This window comes from Vipera ursinii (genome assembly GCF_947247035.1).
Source record: "Vipera ursinii genome assembly, chromosome: 1".
Taxonomy (NCBI): domain Eukaryota; kingdom Metazoa; phylum Chordata; class Lepidosauria; order Squamata; family Viperidae; genus Vipera; species Vipera ursinii.
In genome coordinates, this window is record NC_139512.1 from 68,079,419 (window position 1) to 68,098,433 (window position 19,015).

General features: G+C 38.2%; 1 protein-coding gene across 1 annotated transcript in view; it reads right to left on the reverse strand.

Moving 5' to 3' along the window:
* Positions 1 to 18,564, reverse strand: part of LOC310631703 (cytosolic phospholipase A2 zeta-like) — a gene marked incomplete at its 5' end in the record, with an annotated part of 29,832 nt that extends 11,268 nt beyond the window's left edge. The window contains 13 exons of the mRNA XM_083348370.1: positions 1,542 to 1,764; positions 3,205 to 3,341; positions 3,536 to 3,671; positions 5,320 to 5,357; positions 5,709 to 5,822; positions 5,904 to 6,073; positions 8,716 to 8,779; positions 9,895 to 9,937; positions 10,847 to 10,887; positions 11,538 to 11,663; positions 13,375 to 13,511; positions 15,874 to 15,946; positions 18,454 to 18,564. Coding sequence (XP_083204496.1) covers positions 1,542 to 1,764; positions 3,205 to 3,341; positions 3,536 to 3,671; positions 5,320 to 5,357; positions 5,709 to 5,822; positions 5,904 to 6,073; positions 8,716 to 8,779; positions 9,895 to 9,937; positions 10,847 to 10,887; positions 11,538 to 11,663; positions 13,375 to 13,511; positions 15,874 to 15,946; positions 18,454 to 18,564 — 1,413 coding nt within the window. The remainder of the gene's footprint in view (positions 1 to 1,541; positions 1,765 to 3,204; positions 3,342 to 3,535; positions 3,672 to 5,319; positions 5,358 to 5,708; positions 5,823 to 5,903; positions 6,074 to 8,715; positions 8,780 to 9,894; positions 9,938 to 10,846; positions 10,888 to 11,537; positions 11,664 to 13,374; positions 13,512 to 15,873; positions 15,947 to 18,453) is intronic.
* Between the last annotated feature and the right edge of the window lie 451 nt (positions 18,565 to 19,015).

Sequence of the window (19,015 nt, forward strand, 5' to 3'; positions counted from 1 at the left end):
TAGGCTTAAGATACAGGAGGATCCGGACAGACTCGAACACTGGGCACTATCTAACAAAATGAAATTCAATTGTGAAAAAAGTAAGGTTCTGCATTTAGGCAGGAAAAATCAAATGCACAGGTATAGTATAGGTGGTACCTTGCTCGATAGTAGTAACTGTGAGAGGGATCTCGGAGTCCTAGTGGACAATCGCTTAAATATGAGCCAGCAGTGTGCTACAGCTGCCAAAAAAGCCAACACAGTGCTAGGCTGCCTTGGTGGAGCAGTGGGCTAATGCCTCCTTAAGTAACACCAGCTGCCTGCAATTAGTGCAGGTTCGAATCCCACCAGGCTCAAGGTTGACTCAGCCTTCCATCCTTCCGAGGTAGGTAAAATGAGGACCCAGATTGTTGGGGGCAATAAGCTGACTTTGTAAAAATGCCGCTTGGGTGTGTGTGTGTGTGTGAAAGCCCTAATAAGCTACCGCTAAGCTACCGCTAAGCTACCGCTAAGCTTGTAAGCCGCCCTGAGTCTTCGGAGAAGGGCGGGATATAAATGGAATTAAAAAAAACAAAAAAAAACCAGAGTAATAGAATCAAAATCACGTGAAGTACTAATACCACTTTACAATGCCTTGGTAATGCCACACCTGGAATACTGCATCCAGTTTTGGTCACCACGATGTAAAAAAAAAGATGTCGAGACTCTAGAAAGAGTACAGAGAAGAGCAACAAAAATGATTGGGGGACTGGAGGCTAAAACATATAGGGAACGGTTGCTGGAATTGGGTATGTGTAGTTTAATGAAGAGAAGGGTGAGGGGTGACATGATAGCAGTGTTCCAATATCTCAGGGGCCGCCACAAAGAAGAGGGAGCCAAGCTATTCTCCAAAGCACCTGAAAGCAGGACAAGAAGCAATGGATGGAAACTAGTCAAGGAGAGAAGCAACCTAGAACTAAGGAGAAACTTCCTGACAGTTAGAACAACTAACCAGTGGAACAACCTGCCTCCAGAAGTGGTGAATGCTCCAATACTGGAAGTTTTTAAGAAGAGACTGGACAGCCATTTGTCTGAAATGGTATAGGGTTTCCTGCCTTAGCAGGGGGTTGGACTAGATGACCTCCAAGGTCCCTTCCAACTTTATTTATTATTATTATTATTATTATTATTATTATTATTATTATTATTATTATTATTCTAATGAAAATCTGCCCTTTTTCAACAGGCAGTTCTCAAAAGAAAGCCTTGTTCCACCTGACTTATTTTACCCTCTTTGGGCATGTAGTGACAATGTCTTGTCTCAAAAGAAGAAACATGCTCCAAGGCAAAAGCTGGGTTTTTTTCCATATTCATGTTCTATGTCCTGCCTTCAATCATTTAAATATTCAATTCAGAATTGGATTGATATTTGAGATTAGTACTTTTAAAATAAGCAATTACTAGAATCTCCGTTTGTTTTAGGATTTCAAAGAGAAAAGCGTATTAGTATGGTTCAAGCAGGAACAAATTTTGAAGTTCTCTAAGAAGGTAAATAATAAAGATTCCAAATCTACAAGTCTCACCTTCTGTTGCAGGAAGTACTCAACAATGAGGCCCCACAGATCGGTGAAAGATACTTTCCGCCCAGCATTTTCCATAGCATTCAGTTCCTGGAAATAGTACTTCATATGTTCTGAGGAGAAAGCTGCTACTTTACTGCTGGATATTTTATCCTGCGCATTGCTGATTGGATCCTTGAGGTCCTTCTGTGACCATTCATGGTCTTGATACAATACTGATAAACACCTACAAAAATGTTGATGACAAATTCAGTACAACAGCATTGAGCTTAACTATTTAATAGATAAAAATAGAAATCCTGGAGAGATACAAATGTCTTCTTTAAAAAAAAAAACTCGTGAAGAACAATGTCCAAGCTGAAAAACTACTCCTAGGATTCTTAAGAGGAAATAAAATTAATCCAGACAACTATTTTAACTTTTTGTTGGTATACCTATACTTGCTCTGTTTATTATTGAGCTTCTGAAAAACTGTGACATCTCAGACTCAATTTTTACTATGCATTAAAACAATGTCCTTGCCAGGTCTTGTGTATGTTTGATGTTAAGGGATTTTTTATTTTGATTCAGGTCTTTAGCATTAGATGGGTACACTCTGAAACATTGCAGGAAAATGATTTAAGTATAGTTCAAAACCTGTTTCCCAAGTCCAAAACGTCTCATAAGGGGGGGGGAAATCCCCATGTCTTGATGTGGCAGTGAGACTCTTTACATTTTTGGTTTTATTTGAGTTGTTTATACAAGAAGCAGTTTTTCTTGTTTTCTATTTTCTGAATAATAGACAATAAACATGTTTACTTGTTCAGTGGTAAACAGATAGGGTTACAAGACCAAAGATCAAGGTGAGCCTTGCTTTAGACCAGGGCATGGCATGCATCATTTCAAGGCAATTTCATCAACCTCTAATTAAATGCTAAGCAATCATATTCTATAGTTGTATTAAGAAGAAAATAGGCTAGGAAAGGCTAACATGAGGTTGACCGCATTATATATTAATGACAGACCTGGGCATTTTACAGCTTGCAGGCAATCCCAGTCTGGCCCATGGCATCGCTGAGAGAGCAATGGTAGCGACAGGGACAGGACAGCAGAGGAAGTGGGATATGTCAGCAGAGGCAGTGGGGCATAGTGGGGGGGAGGGGCAAGGTGGCAGAAGCGGCAGCAATGGGGACAGGGCAGCAGTCACAGATTCTCAAGTGGCCGTTTGGGAAAATTAATTGCCCATCCCTGATTTATGCCATTTATGGGCTGTTCCAGTCATGCAATCCGGCATAATATATATGGGTACCATATTATCTGTCACACCATTGGCCTCCAAAATGAGAAAATAAAAATAGCAGAATCATTGGAGAATAACCAAATTTTGAAAAATCTGCTTTGTTCAAAAGATCTCATAGAGTTGCATATAGATCAGGCATAAAAACAAAGAAAATTAATAACTTTTCCAGACTCAAGGAGAGGTAGACAGTGCAATCCAAAAGAGCACATCCAAACAATAGTTAGACAAGAAAAGGAACATTATTTTTGTAAGAATCTATGTTTTTGAATAATTATGTACTTGCTGGAGCAATAGAATGAAACATGATTTTAGCAAATGCTCCAAAGATCAAAGTAATATCTTGTTACTATAGTTTCACAATAAGAAATACCTACCATATATACATACCATGTAGAACCAGAAATTCCAGAAAGATATGTAATGGAATCCAGGAGATTTAGCTGCTGAAGACCAAGCAAACTTCCATAAAATGATGACAGTGCTCTTATCCCTCCCCCAGATCCTAGGACTGCTATAACAGGCACCTTAAGGAAAAACAAGAGGGGGGGAGCTTAAATTGTTATGGAAAAAAGTCAATAAAGACACCACTTATTAACATACTATGCTAGTATATTTGAAGAATTTTCATAAAAGGTAGTATATTTGAGAGTCAGTGTCTCACTTAAACTATGTCTAATTACAAATGAGTATACATACTCATTTTGATTAAGTGACATACCTCATTATTACTGAGGTCCTCTCTCAATTTGAGTATGCTCTTTAGTGCCTTAGATACGATTTTCTTTCTTTTTTCCAAAAATTCTCGCTCTTCTTTACAAAGATCAAAACCAAGACGTACATCAAGATCCTGTGTGCTGGTTTAGAGAATAGTGTTGAAAAGAGGCAAGGAAATGAGAATGTGCATTTTAAAAGTTCATACTCCATGCAATACCACTGGAGAAAAATCTCTCAATTATTTCTCAATTCAGAAAATGGGAGTTATAAATAAAAATTCCTTGTTCCTAAATCCAGCTGATATACAATAGTGAACTGAATCAAGCAAGTCTGATTTTATACACTCCAATCTAGACCGAATGAAATCATATGAACATTTTTAGTTTACTACTAAAAGAACATCAGTAACAAATATTCCAAGTAACAGCAATACACATATATTTTCAATATGTTGCAATATATCATTCTAACTTTAAAAATTGGGGGCTGAATCATGGACAAAACTATAAAAAATAAGATTCCATTTTGGATAAGATTCTTAATCAGCAGGTGTAAATAATAAAAGGGAAATAAATTTTGTTGTTAATTAGTAGAAGACAAAAACCCAAAGGCTTAGTTTAAAAATCCTAAAATTAATCATGGCAATGTTCAAAAAGGAGGGGAAAAACAAAGCGAAAAGCATATAGACAGGACATTAGACTGAGAGAGAGAGAAAAGAGGGAAGAGAGAAAGGATATCCATTTGTCTATTGAACTATTTATCGATCTAAAGGAAAATATCTTTATCTGACAAGCAAAGAAGTGACATTGGGAGATTTTGTTGCAAAATCTTTAATGTTCAGCTTCAACACAAATACAATTATTATTAGTAGTATTAGTGTTATTAATATTAAAGGTAATGGTTCCCCTGCACATGTGTGCTAGTCGTTTCCAACTCTAGGGGCCGGTGCTCATCTCCGTTTCAAAGCCAAAGAGCCAGCACTTGTCCGAGGACATCTCCGTGGTCATGTGGCTGGCATGATTAGACGCCAAAGGTGCACGGAATGCTGTTACCTTCCCACCGTAGTCCCTATTTTTCTACTTGCATTTTTATGTGCTTTCGAACTGCTAGGTTGGCAGAAGCTGGGATGAGTAACAGGCGCTCACTCTGTTACGCGGCAATCGGGATTCCACCTGCCAAACTGCTGACCATCTGATCGACAAGCTCAGTGTCCTAACCCACTGAGCCACTGCATCCCTATTATTAGTATTAGTATTATTTCTTCATTTTCATTTTTTTTCCTATTTATACCTCCTAAGTCAAAGAAAGGTCACTAGGAGTCAAGTGACATTTAAATTAATTAAATTAACACCAGATGCCTGCAATTAGTGCAGGTTCGCATCCCACCAGGCTCAAGGTTGACTCAGCCTTCCATCCTTCCGAGGTAGGTAAAATGAGGACCCAGATTGTTGGGGGCAATTAAGCTGACTTTGTAATAATGCCGCTTGGGGGTGTGTGAAAGCCCTAATAAGCAGGCATATACATAGAATGAAGGCTACTGCTAAGCTTGTAAGCCGCCCTGAGTCTTTGGAGAAGGGCGGGATATAAATGGAATAAAAATAAAAAATAAAAAATAAAATAAATAAATTATTAGTATTAGTATTATTTAAATGTCACTTGACTCCTAGTGACCTTTCTTTGACTTAGGAGGTATAAATAGAAAAAAATGAAAATGAAGTCCCAGAACAATGTCCAAGGAAATTTTATAAGCCCAAGCCAGTCCCCATCTGCAAAGAAGGATTCACTCACATTTCTTCAGCTTTCACCTTTAGATCCACACTTAGTTCCTAAAAGGAAAAACAAAATATTCTGAAAGAGGTTACAAGAAAAAAAACACTGATTCAGTAATTAATTTTACAAAAGACCTTGTTGACCTGGCTTTCCCCCAGAGGCTGGGCCAAAATTTCAACAAACCTCAGCTTACATATGCTTTATGCTGTTGGATATTTTTTTAAAAAAAAATAACCTTTTTATTGATTTTTGTCTGTTCGCTATGTCTTTTTTCCTGTTCCTGTTCACCATCCAGAATATATTGGTTAAGGGGGAAAGTCACATAAATTTGATAAATGAATAAATAAATGAATCACTGACTAGGTGATGCAATCTATGAAATATTTTATAGTAGAAAAAAATGTTACCTTTCCAAGTGGCACAGTTATATCAACTTCCTTTCCCAGAGGTAGTAAATTCAATGGAACAGTCCCTGATCCAAGAACAGTACTGTGTTCTTCCACTTCAGGACTCACTCCATCCTGAAAACAGACACAGCATATTTCATATGGAAAGCATATTTGTAAGCATCCTAAAAGCTGAATGTGCAATGCATTCCTCACCTGAAGGACTGTAATAGTTCTTTCCAGCTCCACGCTCAATTGTGAGCACATCTGTTTGCCTACGTGAAAGACAAATGGGATCCCACAGGCCTGATCGGGGTTTGACTTGCATGGCTCACTTAACTGTTTCTCATAAGATCCAGGAAGTGAAAGCCTGAACTGACTGCTTTCTAAAAAGACAGTAAGAATAAAAACAGGATTGTCAGACTCCAAAACCAAGACAGACATGCAAAGTTTCTTCTGAGTAGTTTATCATCCCTCACCTATTGACAGAAATCTTGCCAAACTAAGGCAACTACTTGCATCATTAAAAGACATACTCCAAGAACTTCTAGGGAGGGGCTATCTTGACCTCTTTCTCTCAACCAAACTATCTAAACTTTGTATCTATTGGTCGTCTGGAATGCAGTCCCTCTCTCCTGGGAATCCAGACTACATTCCACCAAATGGAATGAGCCTTGGTGGAGCAGTGGGCTAATGCCTCCTTAAGTAACACCAGATGCCTGCAATTAGTGCAGGTTCACATCCCACCAGGCTCAAGGTTGACTCAGCCTTCCATCCTTCCGAGGTAGGTAAAATGAGGACCCAGATTGTTGGGGGCAATAAGCTGACTTTGTAATAATGCCGCTTGGGGGGGGGAAGCCCTAATAAGCAGGCATATACATAGAATGAAGGCTATTGCTAAGCACATTTGATTTGTGCTTTAGATTGTAAGCCGCCCTGAGTCTTCGGAGAATGGCGGGATATAAATGGGATTAAAATAAAAATAAAATAAAATAAAAAAGATAAGACTATAAACCGGAGGGAATCCAAAGAAGGAAGAGCAAAATGGCACACTTTTACTGTCTATTGTATAGCTGACTTTTTTTAATGTAAATTTTATTGGTTTTTATAAGGGTGGGGAGGAAAATGAAGGGATAGGGTGTGGGGTTGGGATAGCGGGAAAGTTGGGGGAGGGGCTGGGGTTACCCCCAATTATATTCAATATTTAGCAAATAGCGTATTCTCTGGGTTGATATATACCTATAGAAGTGGTAAGAATAATGATTGATAACAATAGTACATATAGCAAATTATAGTAAACAATGTTAAATTTTCAATCTATAATATTTTTCTTAGTAAAATAAGATCAAAAATAAGTATCACATTCCTTTCTCTCTAATTCGTTTGTCTTAGCCATTGATAAAATTTATTCCAAGTTCTATAGTAAACTAACTGATTTTAACCTCTGCTTAATTGACTATAGAATCATAGATGTATGAGTGGAAAGAGACCTTGGAGATCACCTAGTCCAGGGGTCAGCAACGTGAAACAGTGAAAGAGCCACTTGGAACCGGTTCCCTCACAAAAGGAAAAACTGGGAGCCGCAAAAAAATATGTGTGCATGCGCGTACATGCGCATATGCGCAGAACAGGGTTTCACTGAAGAGTGGAGCCAAGGTGAGATATACACTGACCCTGCATATTTGAATTGATTGGTTGAAATTTTTTAGTCCCACTTTTTTTTTGGGACTGCACATGGCAGAGGACTGGGAGCCACAGGAGACGGCTGAAAGAGCCGCATGTGGCTCCGGAGCCACGGGTTGCAGACCTGTGACCTAGTCTAACATTCTGCCCAATGTCTACGCTAATTAATACACACCCCTGACACGTCATTTGGCCTCTGTTTAAACGTTTCCACTGAAAGTGGAATAGGTGTGTGGATCACCTGAGGCAGCATTTTCAACTGGGATTCAACAAAATGTGGCTAGGAGATCTATGAGATTGTAATTTGGGGGGGGGATTGAACTTCACACAATGTACAATGCTAGCACTCACAATGCTGGGAATTTTTACATGCCACAACTCAGCTGCTGGCCTGCCACTTTGTAGTTCTTGTAACTGTAAAAAAAAATTACATTCTACAGGAGGTAAGAATTGTATTGCAAAGTATTCGTATTTTTTTGCAATTTTTATGCAGAGGTTTGCTGTGACCTGAATATTATTCCAAGTGTACCTTCAGGGTAAAAACTTTGAGAAAGGCTTCCTGAGGCACCCTGTTACATTATGCAGAACATTAATTCATAAAATATATAACTGACAATTTATTAAATTGAAATGTTCATTGTGTTTGAATTAAAGAAACAACATTTAAATTTAATTAAATCTGGAAGCTAATTCTGTTAACTTTTCTTTCTAAGAGTATTATAGTCAAGAAACAAATAGCATCACACTTATAAATTTTGAGATTTTCTCTAAAATAAATGGATTATCATCTCTCTTCCATGTTTATATAGCATTTCATTAATTCCTAAATGGTGGAGGAGGGGGAATACATCACCTGGAAAGGGAAGAAAATTCCTGAAGAAGACCACACATCCAGGCAAAACAAAATAGCAAAATAAGTTTATCTCTGTTTTATAGATTGGGGGGAAGAACGACATGATGCAAATTTTAGGGAAGAAATTCATGCAGATTCACCCAGTTACATCATACAAACAGGGAAGAAGCCCACCAAAACAAACATAATTTTGATTCAAAAGAAAATTTCACATATCCACAAAACTGAGCACAAGTTGTTTTCTCTTTCTTACACATACTTCTAATTTTCATTCATTCACACCCCTGCTTTCTTTTAGTCTGAGAAAACTATGTAACCAATAAAATTATACTTCATTTGGTCTGATTCCACTGTTCCTTTTTAAATTCACCTCACTTGAATTTCACTTCATTTAAAGTGCTGCACCTCTATTAATTCACTGAGTTCCTAGATGCAAGTAGAGTAATGAAATAAAATTATGAGGAAAGAGAAAACATAACAAAATAGACCTACCTTGTTCTCTCATCTTTGTATTCTGATCATTAATTGTCCCTTGCAAGTAAAGGCAAGGATAAGCCTAGATGGAAAGAAATAATCAGGAATAAATATTGGTTTTGGAAACTGGATCTCCGTTCGATTAAGTTCTGGAATAGTTAATGCAGAAAAAAAATAGTTTGAATTGTCGTGCTTGGGAATGTAAAGTATGGTACATGTGTTTTTCCACTGGCTAGCTAATTAATTATATTTAAAGATCATTTAAAAATAGTGTATACTGTTCTCATGTTTTTTGCACTTCAAAAAAAATATAGCTATCAGGCACAGGTAACACGATGCAATGCCTTGCATTTGGAAAAAGCCTACTAAAATAACATTCACTTCAGAGAAAGGGATATTTACCTCTGTGTCTGTATGAAATATAATTCAGTTTCTTGGAAAATTCATTTATAGAGCAATGGTTTTCACCTTGTGCTTTGTGGCAGCTGAGTTTGTTGAGAAGTTTAATGAGGTTACCATTCTAAGTGAACTGACTACTCAAATACCAAGAGCCTTGGTGGAGCAGTGGGCTAATGCCTCCTTAAGTAACACCAGCTGCCTGCAATTAGTGCAGGTTCGCATCCCACCAGGCTCAAGGTTGACTCAGCCTTCCATCCTTCCGAGGTAGGTAAAATGAGGACCCAGATTGTTGGGGGCAATTAAGCTGACTTTGTAAAAATGCCGCTTGGGGTGTGTTGTGAAAGCCCTAATAAGCAGGCATATACCTAGAATGAAGGCTACTGCTAAGCTTGTAAGCCGCCCTGAGTCTTCGGAGAAGGGCGGGATATAAATGGAATTTTAAAAAAAAAATCATGTCCCAGAGTTTTTTATTAGTACAGAAGTTTTCTAGAACAGAGAAGTCAATCTAGAAGACGTTATATGAAGATATAAAACAACTGGAGAGGATTTTTGGGATCAATTTAATATTCTGTGATACTTTATTAAAATTTCAAGTTTTTCTTTGTTGATGACAATAAATATTCTATGAATTTTATACATTTCAGAGTCCTTGACAAAAAGATTTTAATAGCAGCAGCAGATGAAAATGCTTTGAATTTGAGAAATATTCTACTTTCAAGACTACAAGCTCTAACTTTACAATGCCACAGTAAATGATAATTATAAAGTATGCACTATTCCAATTTATTAAATACTCACCACCAGGACTCCATTTGTGATAATTTCACCAGGAGGATCAGAACTATGAATACAAAAGTATTACCATGAACAGCAACAAAATATTTTACATTAATTATTCTCTTTCTTTTTGAGCTCTTTAGTTTATATCTCAAGATTGCGATAGTTGTTTCCCATGAATGATAACTCCATTAAGTCCCAGCCAGCATACATGACACATTGTAGTCCAAAATTCTAGTCCTTCATTTCCTACAGTTGTTTTGCCATTAACAATTTTTAAAAAATTACAGATATTGCATATTGAAGATCAGCACAAATGAAACCTTAAGACTGTTTTCTATGAATGGACCAATCATCTATTTACTTCTCCTCCAGAAAAAATAACATGGGGTGGTGGGAGACCCACAAGCAGTCATATGCTATTTGCAAGCAATTAAGATACTTATTTTTGCCTCCGAAGAGGAAGGAACGGTAGTATTATTTCTTTTTCCATTCTTTCCACAGACAAAGTTTTATCCGCACAGGCAACATCAAGGTATATTGTTCATAAGCATTTGTGTCCTATTATTTTACTTTGGCAAACACTGGATTTTAACTATGCCTGCGTATATCAGGCAGGATTTACTTCAGCAATCTTTTTTTGGCAAAGATCAAAACAAACCCAATTTATTTCAACAAGGTACTTTGGTTTGATAATAGGAGCTTCTTCTGCACAGAAACTATTCCTATCCAATAAAGCAACACATCTGTCTTTCTGTTTTCAAGTGTGGCATCACTTCACAATTCTGTTTTATAAAGGTTGTGTGCTTAATTAAGCACCTTTTGGGGATGAGGGGAAACCATAGGAGACTTTTAAAAACCTCAAAATATATTAGTCCTACTCATCTTTTAGATGCAAGTCTTAAATGAATTTATTAGAGGACCTAAATCTAGAACTCTAGATTATGTGACTAGAAAATACAACAGTCCTTACCTTTTCTCCATAAAAAATTCTACATCCAATTCTTCCTTATCCTGGAAATAAATAGGTATTAAATTAATACATTATCTGTGAGCATCATCATCATCATTATTATTATTATTATTATTATTATTATTATTATTATTATTATTATTATTATTATTATTATTATTATTAAATTAAGGAGTAGACGTAATTCAGAACATATTTGTATAATTTTCACAGGCTGCTCTGATCCAAACATTACAATAAATTTGACAAAATAAGGTTGCAGTAAAAAACATTCCAGCAGAAGTTTCAATTGTCTGCCAAATATATTGTACACCATCAATTGCAAAGTTAATAAAAAGTGCAAATAAACTTGACATAATAAGGGAGGTGTTGTTTCCAGTTTTACATTCCTTGAAAATTAAGTCAACCCAAGAGCTACCAACAATAGAGAGATTAGAAAAAAATCTGTAGGGCTCCATAATTTCTAAACAATGCAAATGAACATCCAAATTGAGAGATTCCATTCGGTTCTTCAAGCATCAAAACTCATCAAAAATTACATTATTCAGCTATAGATTGCTCCCTGCAACAGGAGGAAGACAGTTAATGCAATGATTAAAATATTCTTTATTTATGTCCAATGTAAGTATTCAAAAGCAAAAACAAGTTTAAACCTGACTTCTTAATGCACGGAGAAACCAAAACAACTAACTTCTTTTAGCTTGAAAGTGTTTTTCAGTGAATGGCCGGCCTGAATCCCTGTAACATCAAACACGACAGAAGTAAGCTCGTCACTTATAAGAACATCTTCATCAAACAGTCTCAGTTCAAGCGTGTTCTAAAAAAAAACAGGAAAAAGACAAAAGCTAACAAGTAGAGAAAGAATTAAGTACAGTATGGATGCGCCACAAAAAAAAATTAAAATGCTTTGTTTTAAAAATATACGAATTACCAGTTTTACTTACTCCATTATAGTTTTGGGCTTTTTAATAGAACAGATTTCAATATGCCATTCCACTCCACAGAAACAGAATTTGATAAGTAAGAGTGGATAAAAATAAGAAAATAATTAAATCATAATTGTTGCACTTCTGCATTGCAGGTCATACTTAGAAGTAGGCAAGCATTCCTATATTAACTGTATGGCAAGTTGATTATCTGCAGTAAGGTATGTTTAAAGAGATGAACTAGGCAAGTCATTCTTTGGAAAACTTTTTGTTTTTTCTGGTTTGTAGCAAAATTTGAAGTTTTTTGTTAGCTTATTTTATCATGATGGAATATGATGCTATCAGAATGTGAACTTAAATGTGTGTTAAATAACTTTTCTGTTAATTTTTTTTCTAAAAGACACACAATATACTATAAATTCTTCTCCTTTGTTTAATTCTAGGTGGTTTTACACTTATGTAAGGTGGGTTTGCATTTATGTTAGGTGGTTTTGCACTTATGTAAGGTGGCTTTGCTCTTGGACTTAGATGAAAGAAGAAATCATTAGGCAAATAGAAGACATAGCATTATATTACAATTAATGATGTAATCAATGGGTGACCAAGGTCTGCCTAGTTTTACAGACAGTATAACAAAAACCAGCTAGCTTCAGAAAAACTGGATCATGCTAACCTGACAATAAAAATATATTGAGTATAGTCTAATGCTGGATAAAAACATGTAATAAAATTAATTATAAAAGATTATTAAAAAGATCTAAAACGTTTATTTATGTTTCTGGCAAATCCCCAATGCTGCTGCACAGAATCTAGCCACCTGTGCTGTGATCACTGCCTGCTCCTCCTTAAGCAGCCACTGGAGATAAATACTTTCCGAATGACCAGGATACCTATCAATTATGGGGAGGATATGGTTATTCCGAATAGCTCGATAGAAGGAAAATTGAAGGAGTATGTGTCCAATGGTCTCCACCTCTCCTGAGCCACAGGAGCAGAGCCATTCAGCCAATGGTATCTTTTTATACTTGCCGTACAGGACAGCCAATGGAAACGCATGGCACTGTGCAAGTGAGAATGCTTTCGGGTGGTTTACTGACTCCAACTGACTAAGATACCTGACAGGTGTAACCATGTATCTAATAGAATCTAGAGCCAGAAACAGCAGAGCTATATCTAAGTCCACTTGCCTCTCGATGTCCTTTACCCTTTGATGCAAGGTTTGTTTTGCTTGGTCATAGTCCAGTTTGAGAGTTGAGGCTGACAAGGCAAATTAGGCAAATAAGAGATTGCAAATAGTGTATGTAACACAGGATTAATTTTGCCAGGATAAACAGGCAAAATTCTGATTCTGATTCTCTTTCTTCTGATTTTAAGAACAGCTCTGACTTAAGTGTCTGACTTAGTTATAACAACTCATGACAGGCACCAAGAGTAACTTTGTAGTAGAAAAATGAACGTGAGAAACAGTCATAAGAGACCAAAGTCAGAGGAGTGTATTGGAGCTTACTGACTTATGATTTGCTATTAGGACTTTTTTGGTTTCCAAAAATGTAAGTTTTTTCTTGCTACTTATTGTTGCATTTCAAGAGTGGAATCCTTTACTTTGACTGCATCGTGTATCCTGTACTGAAAAGTTTCATTCCATTCCGGATTGCTACAGTTGTCAATAACTCGAGTTTGATAAACAAGAGGTGATGCAGTTGGCAGACTCAATTCCACGTAACAGTCAGCTTTGGACACTAAATGGAAAGAACAGATATGGACAGGTTTGTTAAATTAGGAAAGTCATCCACTTTTACATTTGGTCCTTCCTAACTTGTACAATCCCATTTTAAATAACTTGCAGCCACATTCTATTTGTGAATGATTTATTTATTTTATTTTATTAGATTTATATACCGCCCTTTCCCGAAGGACTCAGGGTGGTTTACAGGGTATTTAAAATCAAACCAATACAAAATACAAAAGTTAAAAAACAATTAAAAAGATTAAATTATCCCTAAAAATAAAAACCCCAGTTAAAAATTCTCAGCCTGGGCCGGAGAGCTCAAAGAGCCAGGTCTTCAGGTCCCGGAGGAATGAACGAAGGTCAGGGGCAGTTCTAAGCTCCACGGGCAGCTGGTTCCAGAGGGCAGGCGCACCCACAGAGAAGGCCCTTCCCCTGGGTGTTATCCGCCGGCAATCTTTTACCGGCGGCACCCTGAAAAGACACTCCCTGTGTGAGCGCACTGGACGAAGGGAACTTGATGCTAGCAGCAGGTGTTCCCTCAAATATCCCGGACCCAAGGCATTCAGGGCTTTATAGGTCATCACCAGCACCTTGAATCTCACCCGGAGGGCAACCGGAAGCCAATGCAGCTCGCAGAGTAGAGGTGTTACATGGGAGTATCGGGAAACCCCCATCACAACTCACGCGGCCGCATTCTGCACCAGTTGAAGCCTCCGAGTGGTCCTCAAGGGCAGCCCCATGTAGAGAGCGTTGCAGTAGTCTAAACGGGAGGTCACGAGCGCATGAGTGACTGTGCGTAGGGCATCTCGGTCCATGTAGGGTCGCAACTGGCGCACCAGGCGAACCTGGGCAAAAGCTCCCCTGGTCACGGCTCCTATATGGTCTTCAAAATTGAGCCATGAGTCCAGGAGGACGCCCAAGTTGCGAGCCCTATCAACGAATGATGCTTAAGTAGATGGTGATTCAATTCTCATTAATTTCTATATCACACTTTCTGGATTTTGTTCAATTTAGATGAAAGTTTCGTTTTCAAATCATGTAAGATTATCTTTTTCTAGAGCTAGAAAAGGAGAGAACTCTACTTATCTCCTGCTTCTAGTGGATCTTTCAAAAGTTTTAAATCCATCTTTTTTCCCCTTCAGCTGTATTCTACTGACATTTGAAAATAATTCTCCTTAAATAAGCATTGATTATATTATCACTAAAAAATTATCACTAAAATTATCACTCATAATTTTAGTTCCCTGCTTTTGCTACTGCTTTTCATTAGTATTAAACTTGTTTTTATGCTTTCTGTATATTCTAGGCCACAGTGAGATGAGGAATTTTCTTAAAGATTTAAAATATATTCTTTGAAATTCTCATTGTTAGTAATCAAATACAAATATCTTCTGATACTGCGACTCTGTTACAGAAAAAATACCTCTAATTATCATTTATTCACCATGGCTTATACTGAGCATCAGACAAAGGCATATTCAAGTAATCAAACTTATATAAAGCACATTTACATTTTTTTGTTTTTTACCTATTCACTTTATTCTGTATTTAGGTACATTTGTGGAATATTTAAATGTCAGATTATTCTTACAGCAAAGGGCATAGCTTAAAAAAATATTTTTTTAAAAAAGTATACAATGTGTGAACATCCTAAAAGAAAAGAAAGACCATAGCCAGCCCCCTCATCATTATTGGGAAAAAGAATTCTCTGTATAGGACTTCCACTTCTTTCTAAAAGGTAAAGATAAAGATAGCCTTGAGCCAGGCTGACTCTTGGTGATTACACCATATTCAAGTTCCAGACTACATTTAGGGAATAATAACCATGCTTAATCCTGTATCCGATGTCCTTTATGTTCAACCAACTCTCAGGCTAAAAATGCTTCCCTATTCCTATACTATACTTCAGATCTTATGCCAAAAGAAAGCTTTCAGAGCAAATATAGACTATCAAACAAACAAACAAAGAGCCAGTTTGGTTGTAGTGGTTAAGGAAACTGGGAGACTATGAGTTCTAATCCTGCCTTGGCCACAAAGCCAGCTGGGTGAATGTGGGCCAGTCACTTTTGCAATTAGCAGGAAATTAAAAACTGATTCAAAGATACACACACACACACACACACACACACACACACACACACACACACACACGGGCAAACATGGAACACCTCTTAATCCTTCTTAAAAAAGCTTCACCCTTTCCTGAGGTCACACAACAGCTGTGAAATCCCAGGAAAATGCTTATCCCTTACTATTAGTTATAACTCAGACTACTGGTTTAAGGGACTGTTCATCACGTGTCGGTTGGTTTTCTACTAAATGTATTATAAAGGTGCATCCAAATGAGAAAGCAAACATCTCCAGATACTTACATAAATCTGTTCCCTTAATGTTCCTGGCTCTGAGGACTTTTACAGTGAGATTGTAATAAGGCTGCTTTTCCCGCTGCAAAAATAATTCATCCAAATATTAACATGCAAGGGCTACTATATCTGGTGACCTTAATTATCTTAACGACCTCTCTGTAGAAAACAACACACATGGCAATATCAACCCCTTGCTATTTTTACCTACTACCATCAGAAGTTTAAACTCATGCTGAGCAGAAATAGATCAAGTGTGTACACATCCTTCAAAGGTTTCTAAAATCCAGTTATTTAAATTCCCAGGCAAGGAAATCTATATGGTATATAATAGTCATGAACATTTACTTTCCTGTCACTAAATCTATTTATATTTTCCCATATCTATTTTTCTTCTCTCAAGAATTTGCTGCAGCAGGTAACGATATCTTGCCAGATTTAAGTAATCCCCTCCACCCCCATAAAGGTAAGAATAGTTGGACCACATTGATATCAGGATGGGCAGGGCTTTTTTTCTCATAGAACTCTCGGAATGGAGTTCCGGCACCTTTTTTGGATGGAACCTTGTAGGGTAGGCAAGGCGGGTTGTATGACATGTGTGAGTTCCGGCACCTTTTTGTTTTACAAAAAAAGCACTGAGGATGGGAGAATTTGAAACTAGACAGGAACATTGAAAAAGTCACTGGCAAACCAGTCCTATATTGCTGTTAAGAAAACTTCAAGGATACTTCCATTCATACAATCGTTGAAAGTCAATCTCAAGCTAAGGAACACTTTGCCATTTATATATATTGATTAGTTATAATGAAAGTTACGATTAGTCAACCATTTTACCGAAACAAAACTGAACGCTACCAGATATGGTAGATGGAAATCTTTCCATTGTTTTTGTAAAGTTTTTATGATCCTGGGCAAGGTTTGAAAAAAGATAAGCCTCCTTACCCCAGTTAGATGTTTCAATTATTGGGAATACCAAATACACCAAGGCCCCCTTTTGGTGTCCACCCATCCACTGAGAAGAATAGTGATGACACTGGCCAAACTGGCAGGCCAGCAGCAATTTATGTTGGAATCTGCCTTAAAAACTATTGGTTAGTAGTAGCTTTCATTGAAGTCAGCATTAAAAAAGGAAATTTATACTGACCATTATGAATTATGAAGGATTATGAAGCTACCCAATTTATCTAACAAAAACTATGCTGGGCACAAAATGAAGTATTCACAGTACACAGGTTGTAAATATGAACAAGTAGTGCTGTAGGAAGACTCCAAGCCAGGTTTGGACATGCTGACTTCAACAGCAGTCATCATGCAAAACATGTATCAGATGTAATTCTTCAGAGGTATTTCTAAATTCTAAAGATGCAACCTTTAGATGTAAAGGTTACACCTTTAGAATGTTTGCTTCTCAAGATGTGATCTTTAGGAGCAAACAAAACCTGATCAACTAAAGAAGCAACCAATCTCTTTGGGGTGAAGAGTCGCTCACCTAAAATGGGGAGTGGGATTAGCCCAATTTCTTCAAGGCTCAACCCTTGGCTAAGAAAATTCAGTGGTGAAAAAAGTAAGGTTCTACATTTAGGCAGGAAAAATCAAATGCACAGGTATAGTATAGGTGGTGCCTTGCTCAATAGTAGTAACTGTGAGAGGGATCTCGGAGTCCTAGTAGACAATCACTTCAATATGAGCCAGCAGTGTGCTGCAGCTGCCAAAAAAGCCAACACAGTGCTAGGCTGCATTAACAGAGGGATAGAATCAAGACCAAGTGAAGTACTAATTCCACTTTACAATGCTTTGGTAAGGCCACACCTGGAATACTGCATCCAGTTTTGGTCACCACGATGTAAAAAAGATGTCAAGACTCTAGAATGGGTACAGAGAAGAGCAACAAAGATGATTGGGGGACTGGAGGCTCAAACATATAGGGAACGGTTGCTGGAATTGGGTAGGTGTAGTTTAAGGAAGAGAAGGACTAGGGGTGACATGATAGCAGTGCTCCAATATCTCAGGGGCTACCACAAAGAAGAGGGAGTCAAGCTATTCTCCAATGCACCTGAAGGCAAGACAAGAAGCAACAGATGGAAACTAGTCAAAGAGAGAGACAACCTAGAACAAAGGAGAAACTTCCTGACAGTTAGAACAACTAACCAGTGGAACAACCTGCCTCCAGAGGTGGTGAATGCTCCAACACTGGAATTTTTTAAGAAGAGACTGGACAGCCATTTGCCTGAAATGGTATAGGGTTTCCTGCCTGAGCAGGGGGTTGGACTAGATGACCTCCAAGGTCCCTTCCAACATTATTATTATCAAGGTGAGTTCGAGACCGACTGCGTTATAATCCATTCTCCCATATTAATAAAAAAAAACTTTGCTTACACCTAAACCTAAAAGCTGATTGCCTTTCTCTCGAGCTACCTCAGTTTTATGCGCTTCCTTCGATTTTTTTTTTTTAAAGGCGAAGGCTTTCGGTGGGGGGGGGGGAAGAGAAGAAAAAAAAAAGGAAGAAGATTTGACGCGGCCGCCAACTTCTTACACCCGTGCGGACTTCTGCTTGGGAAAAGCTGCCCGTCGCTTCCCAGCCCACATTACCCGCCAGTGATAGAGGCCAGTTTCTTTCCTTTCCTTCCCTTCGAGGAGGGCTGCGGCCACGAGGGGCAACATTCGGGGCGACAGCCGGCCCGACAGCGTTTGGCGGAACATGACGAGATTTGGGTCGTCTCCGTCTTCGGGAGCTGCGATTAACTCGCTCCACTTGGCGGCCGGACTCCAGGCACGGACAGGTGGGAGGCGGGGGATGGGGCGTGGTTTCGAGCAGAGCAAGTGCGGGTCGGCTCTGGCCGGGCCGCTCGGCTTCGGCGGGGAAGCGCGCGGAAAGACGGAGCGCGGCGGGAGGCCCCTTTCACTTTCTCGCCTCTCGGGTAAAGCCTGTTCCTCCAGTTTGGGCGACTTTCCTTAGTAGCGGCGGTGTTTCACCTTTCCTGAAAAACAGCCAACTCCCCGGAAGTTGGGATTCGTGAGCGCCGTGAGATTATAATTCAAGATGACAGGAGCGTTTGCAGCGTTTGCGAGATGTTATCGTAGGCACACGCACGAACGCCCGCACACGAAGAAGAATGCCATTTATTTATTTATTTATTTATTTATTTATTTA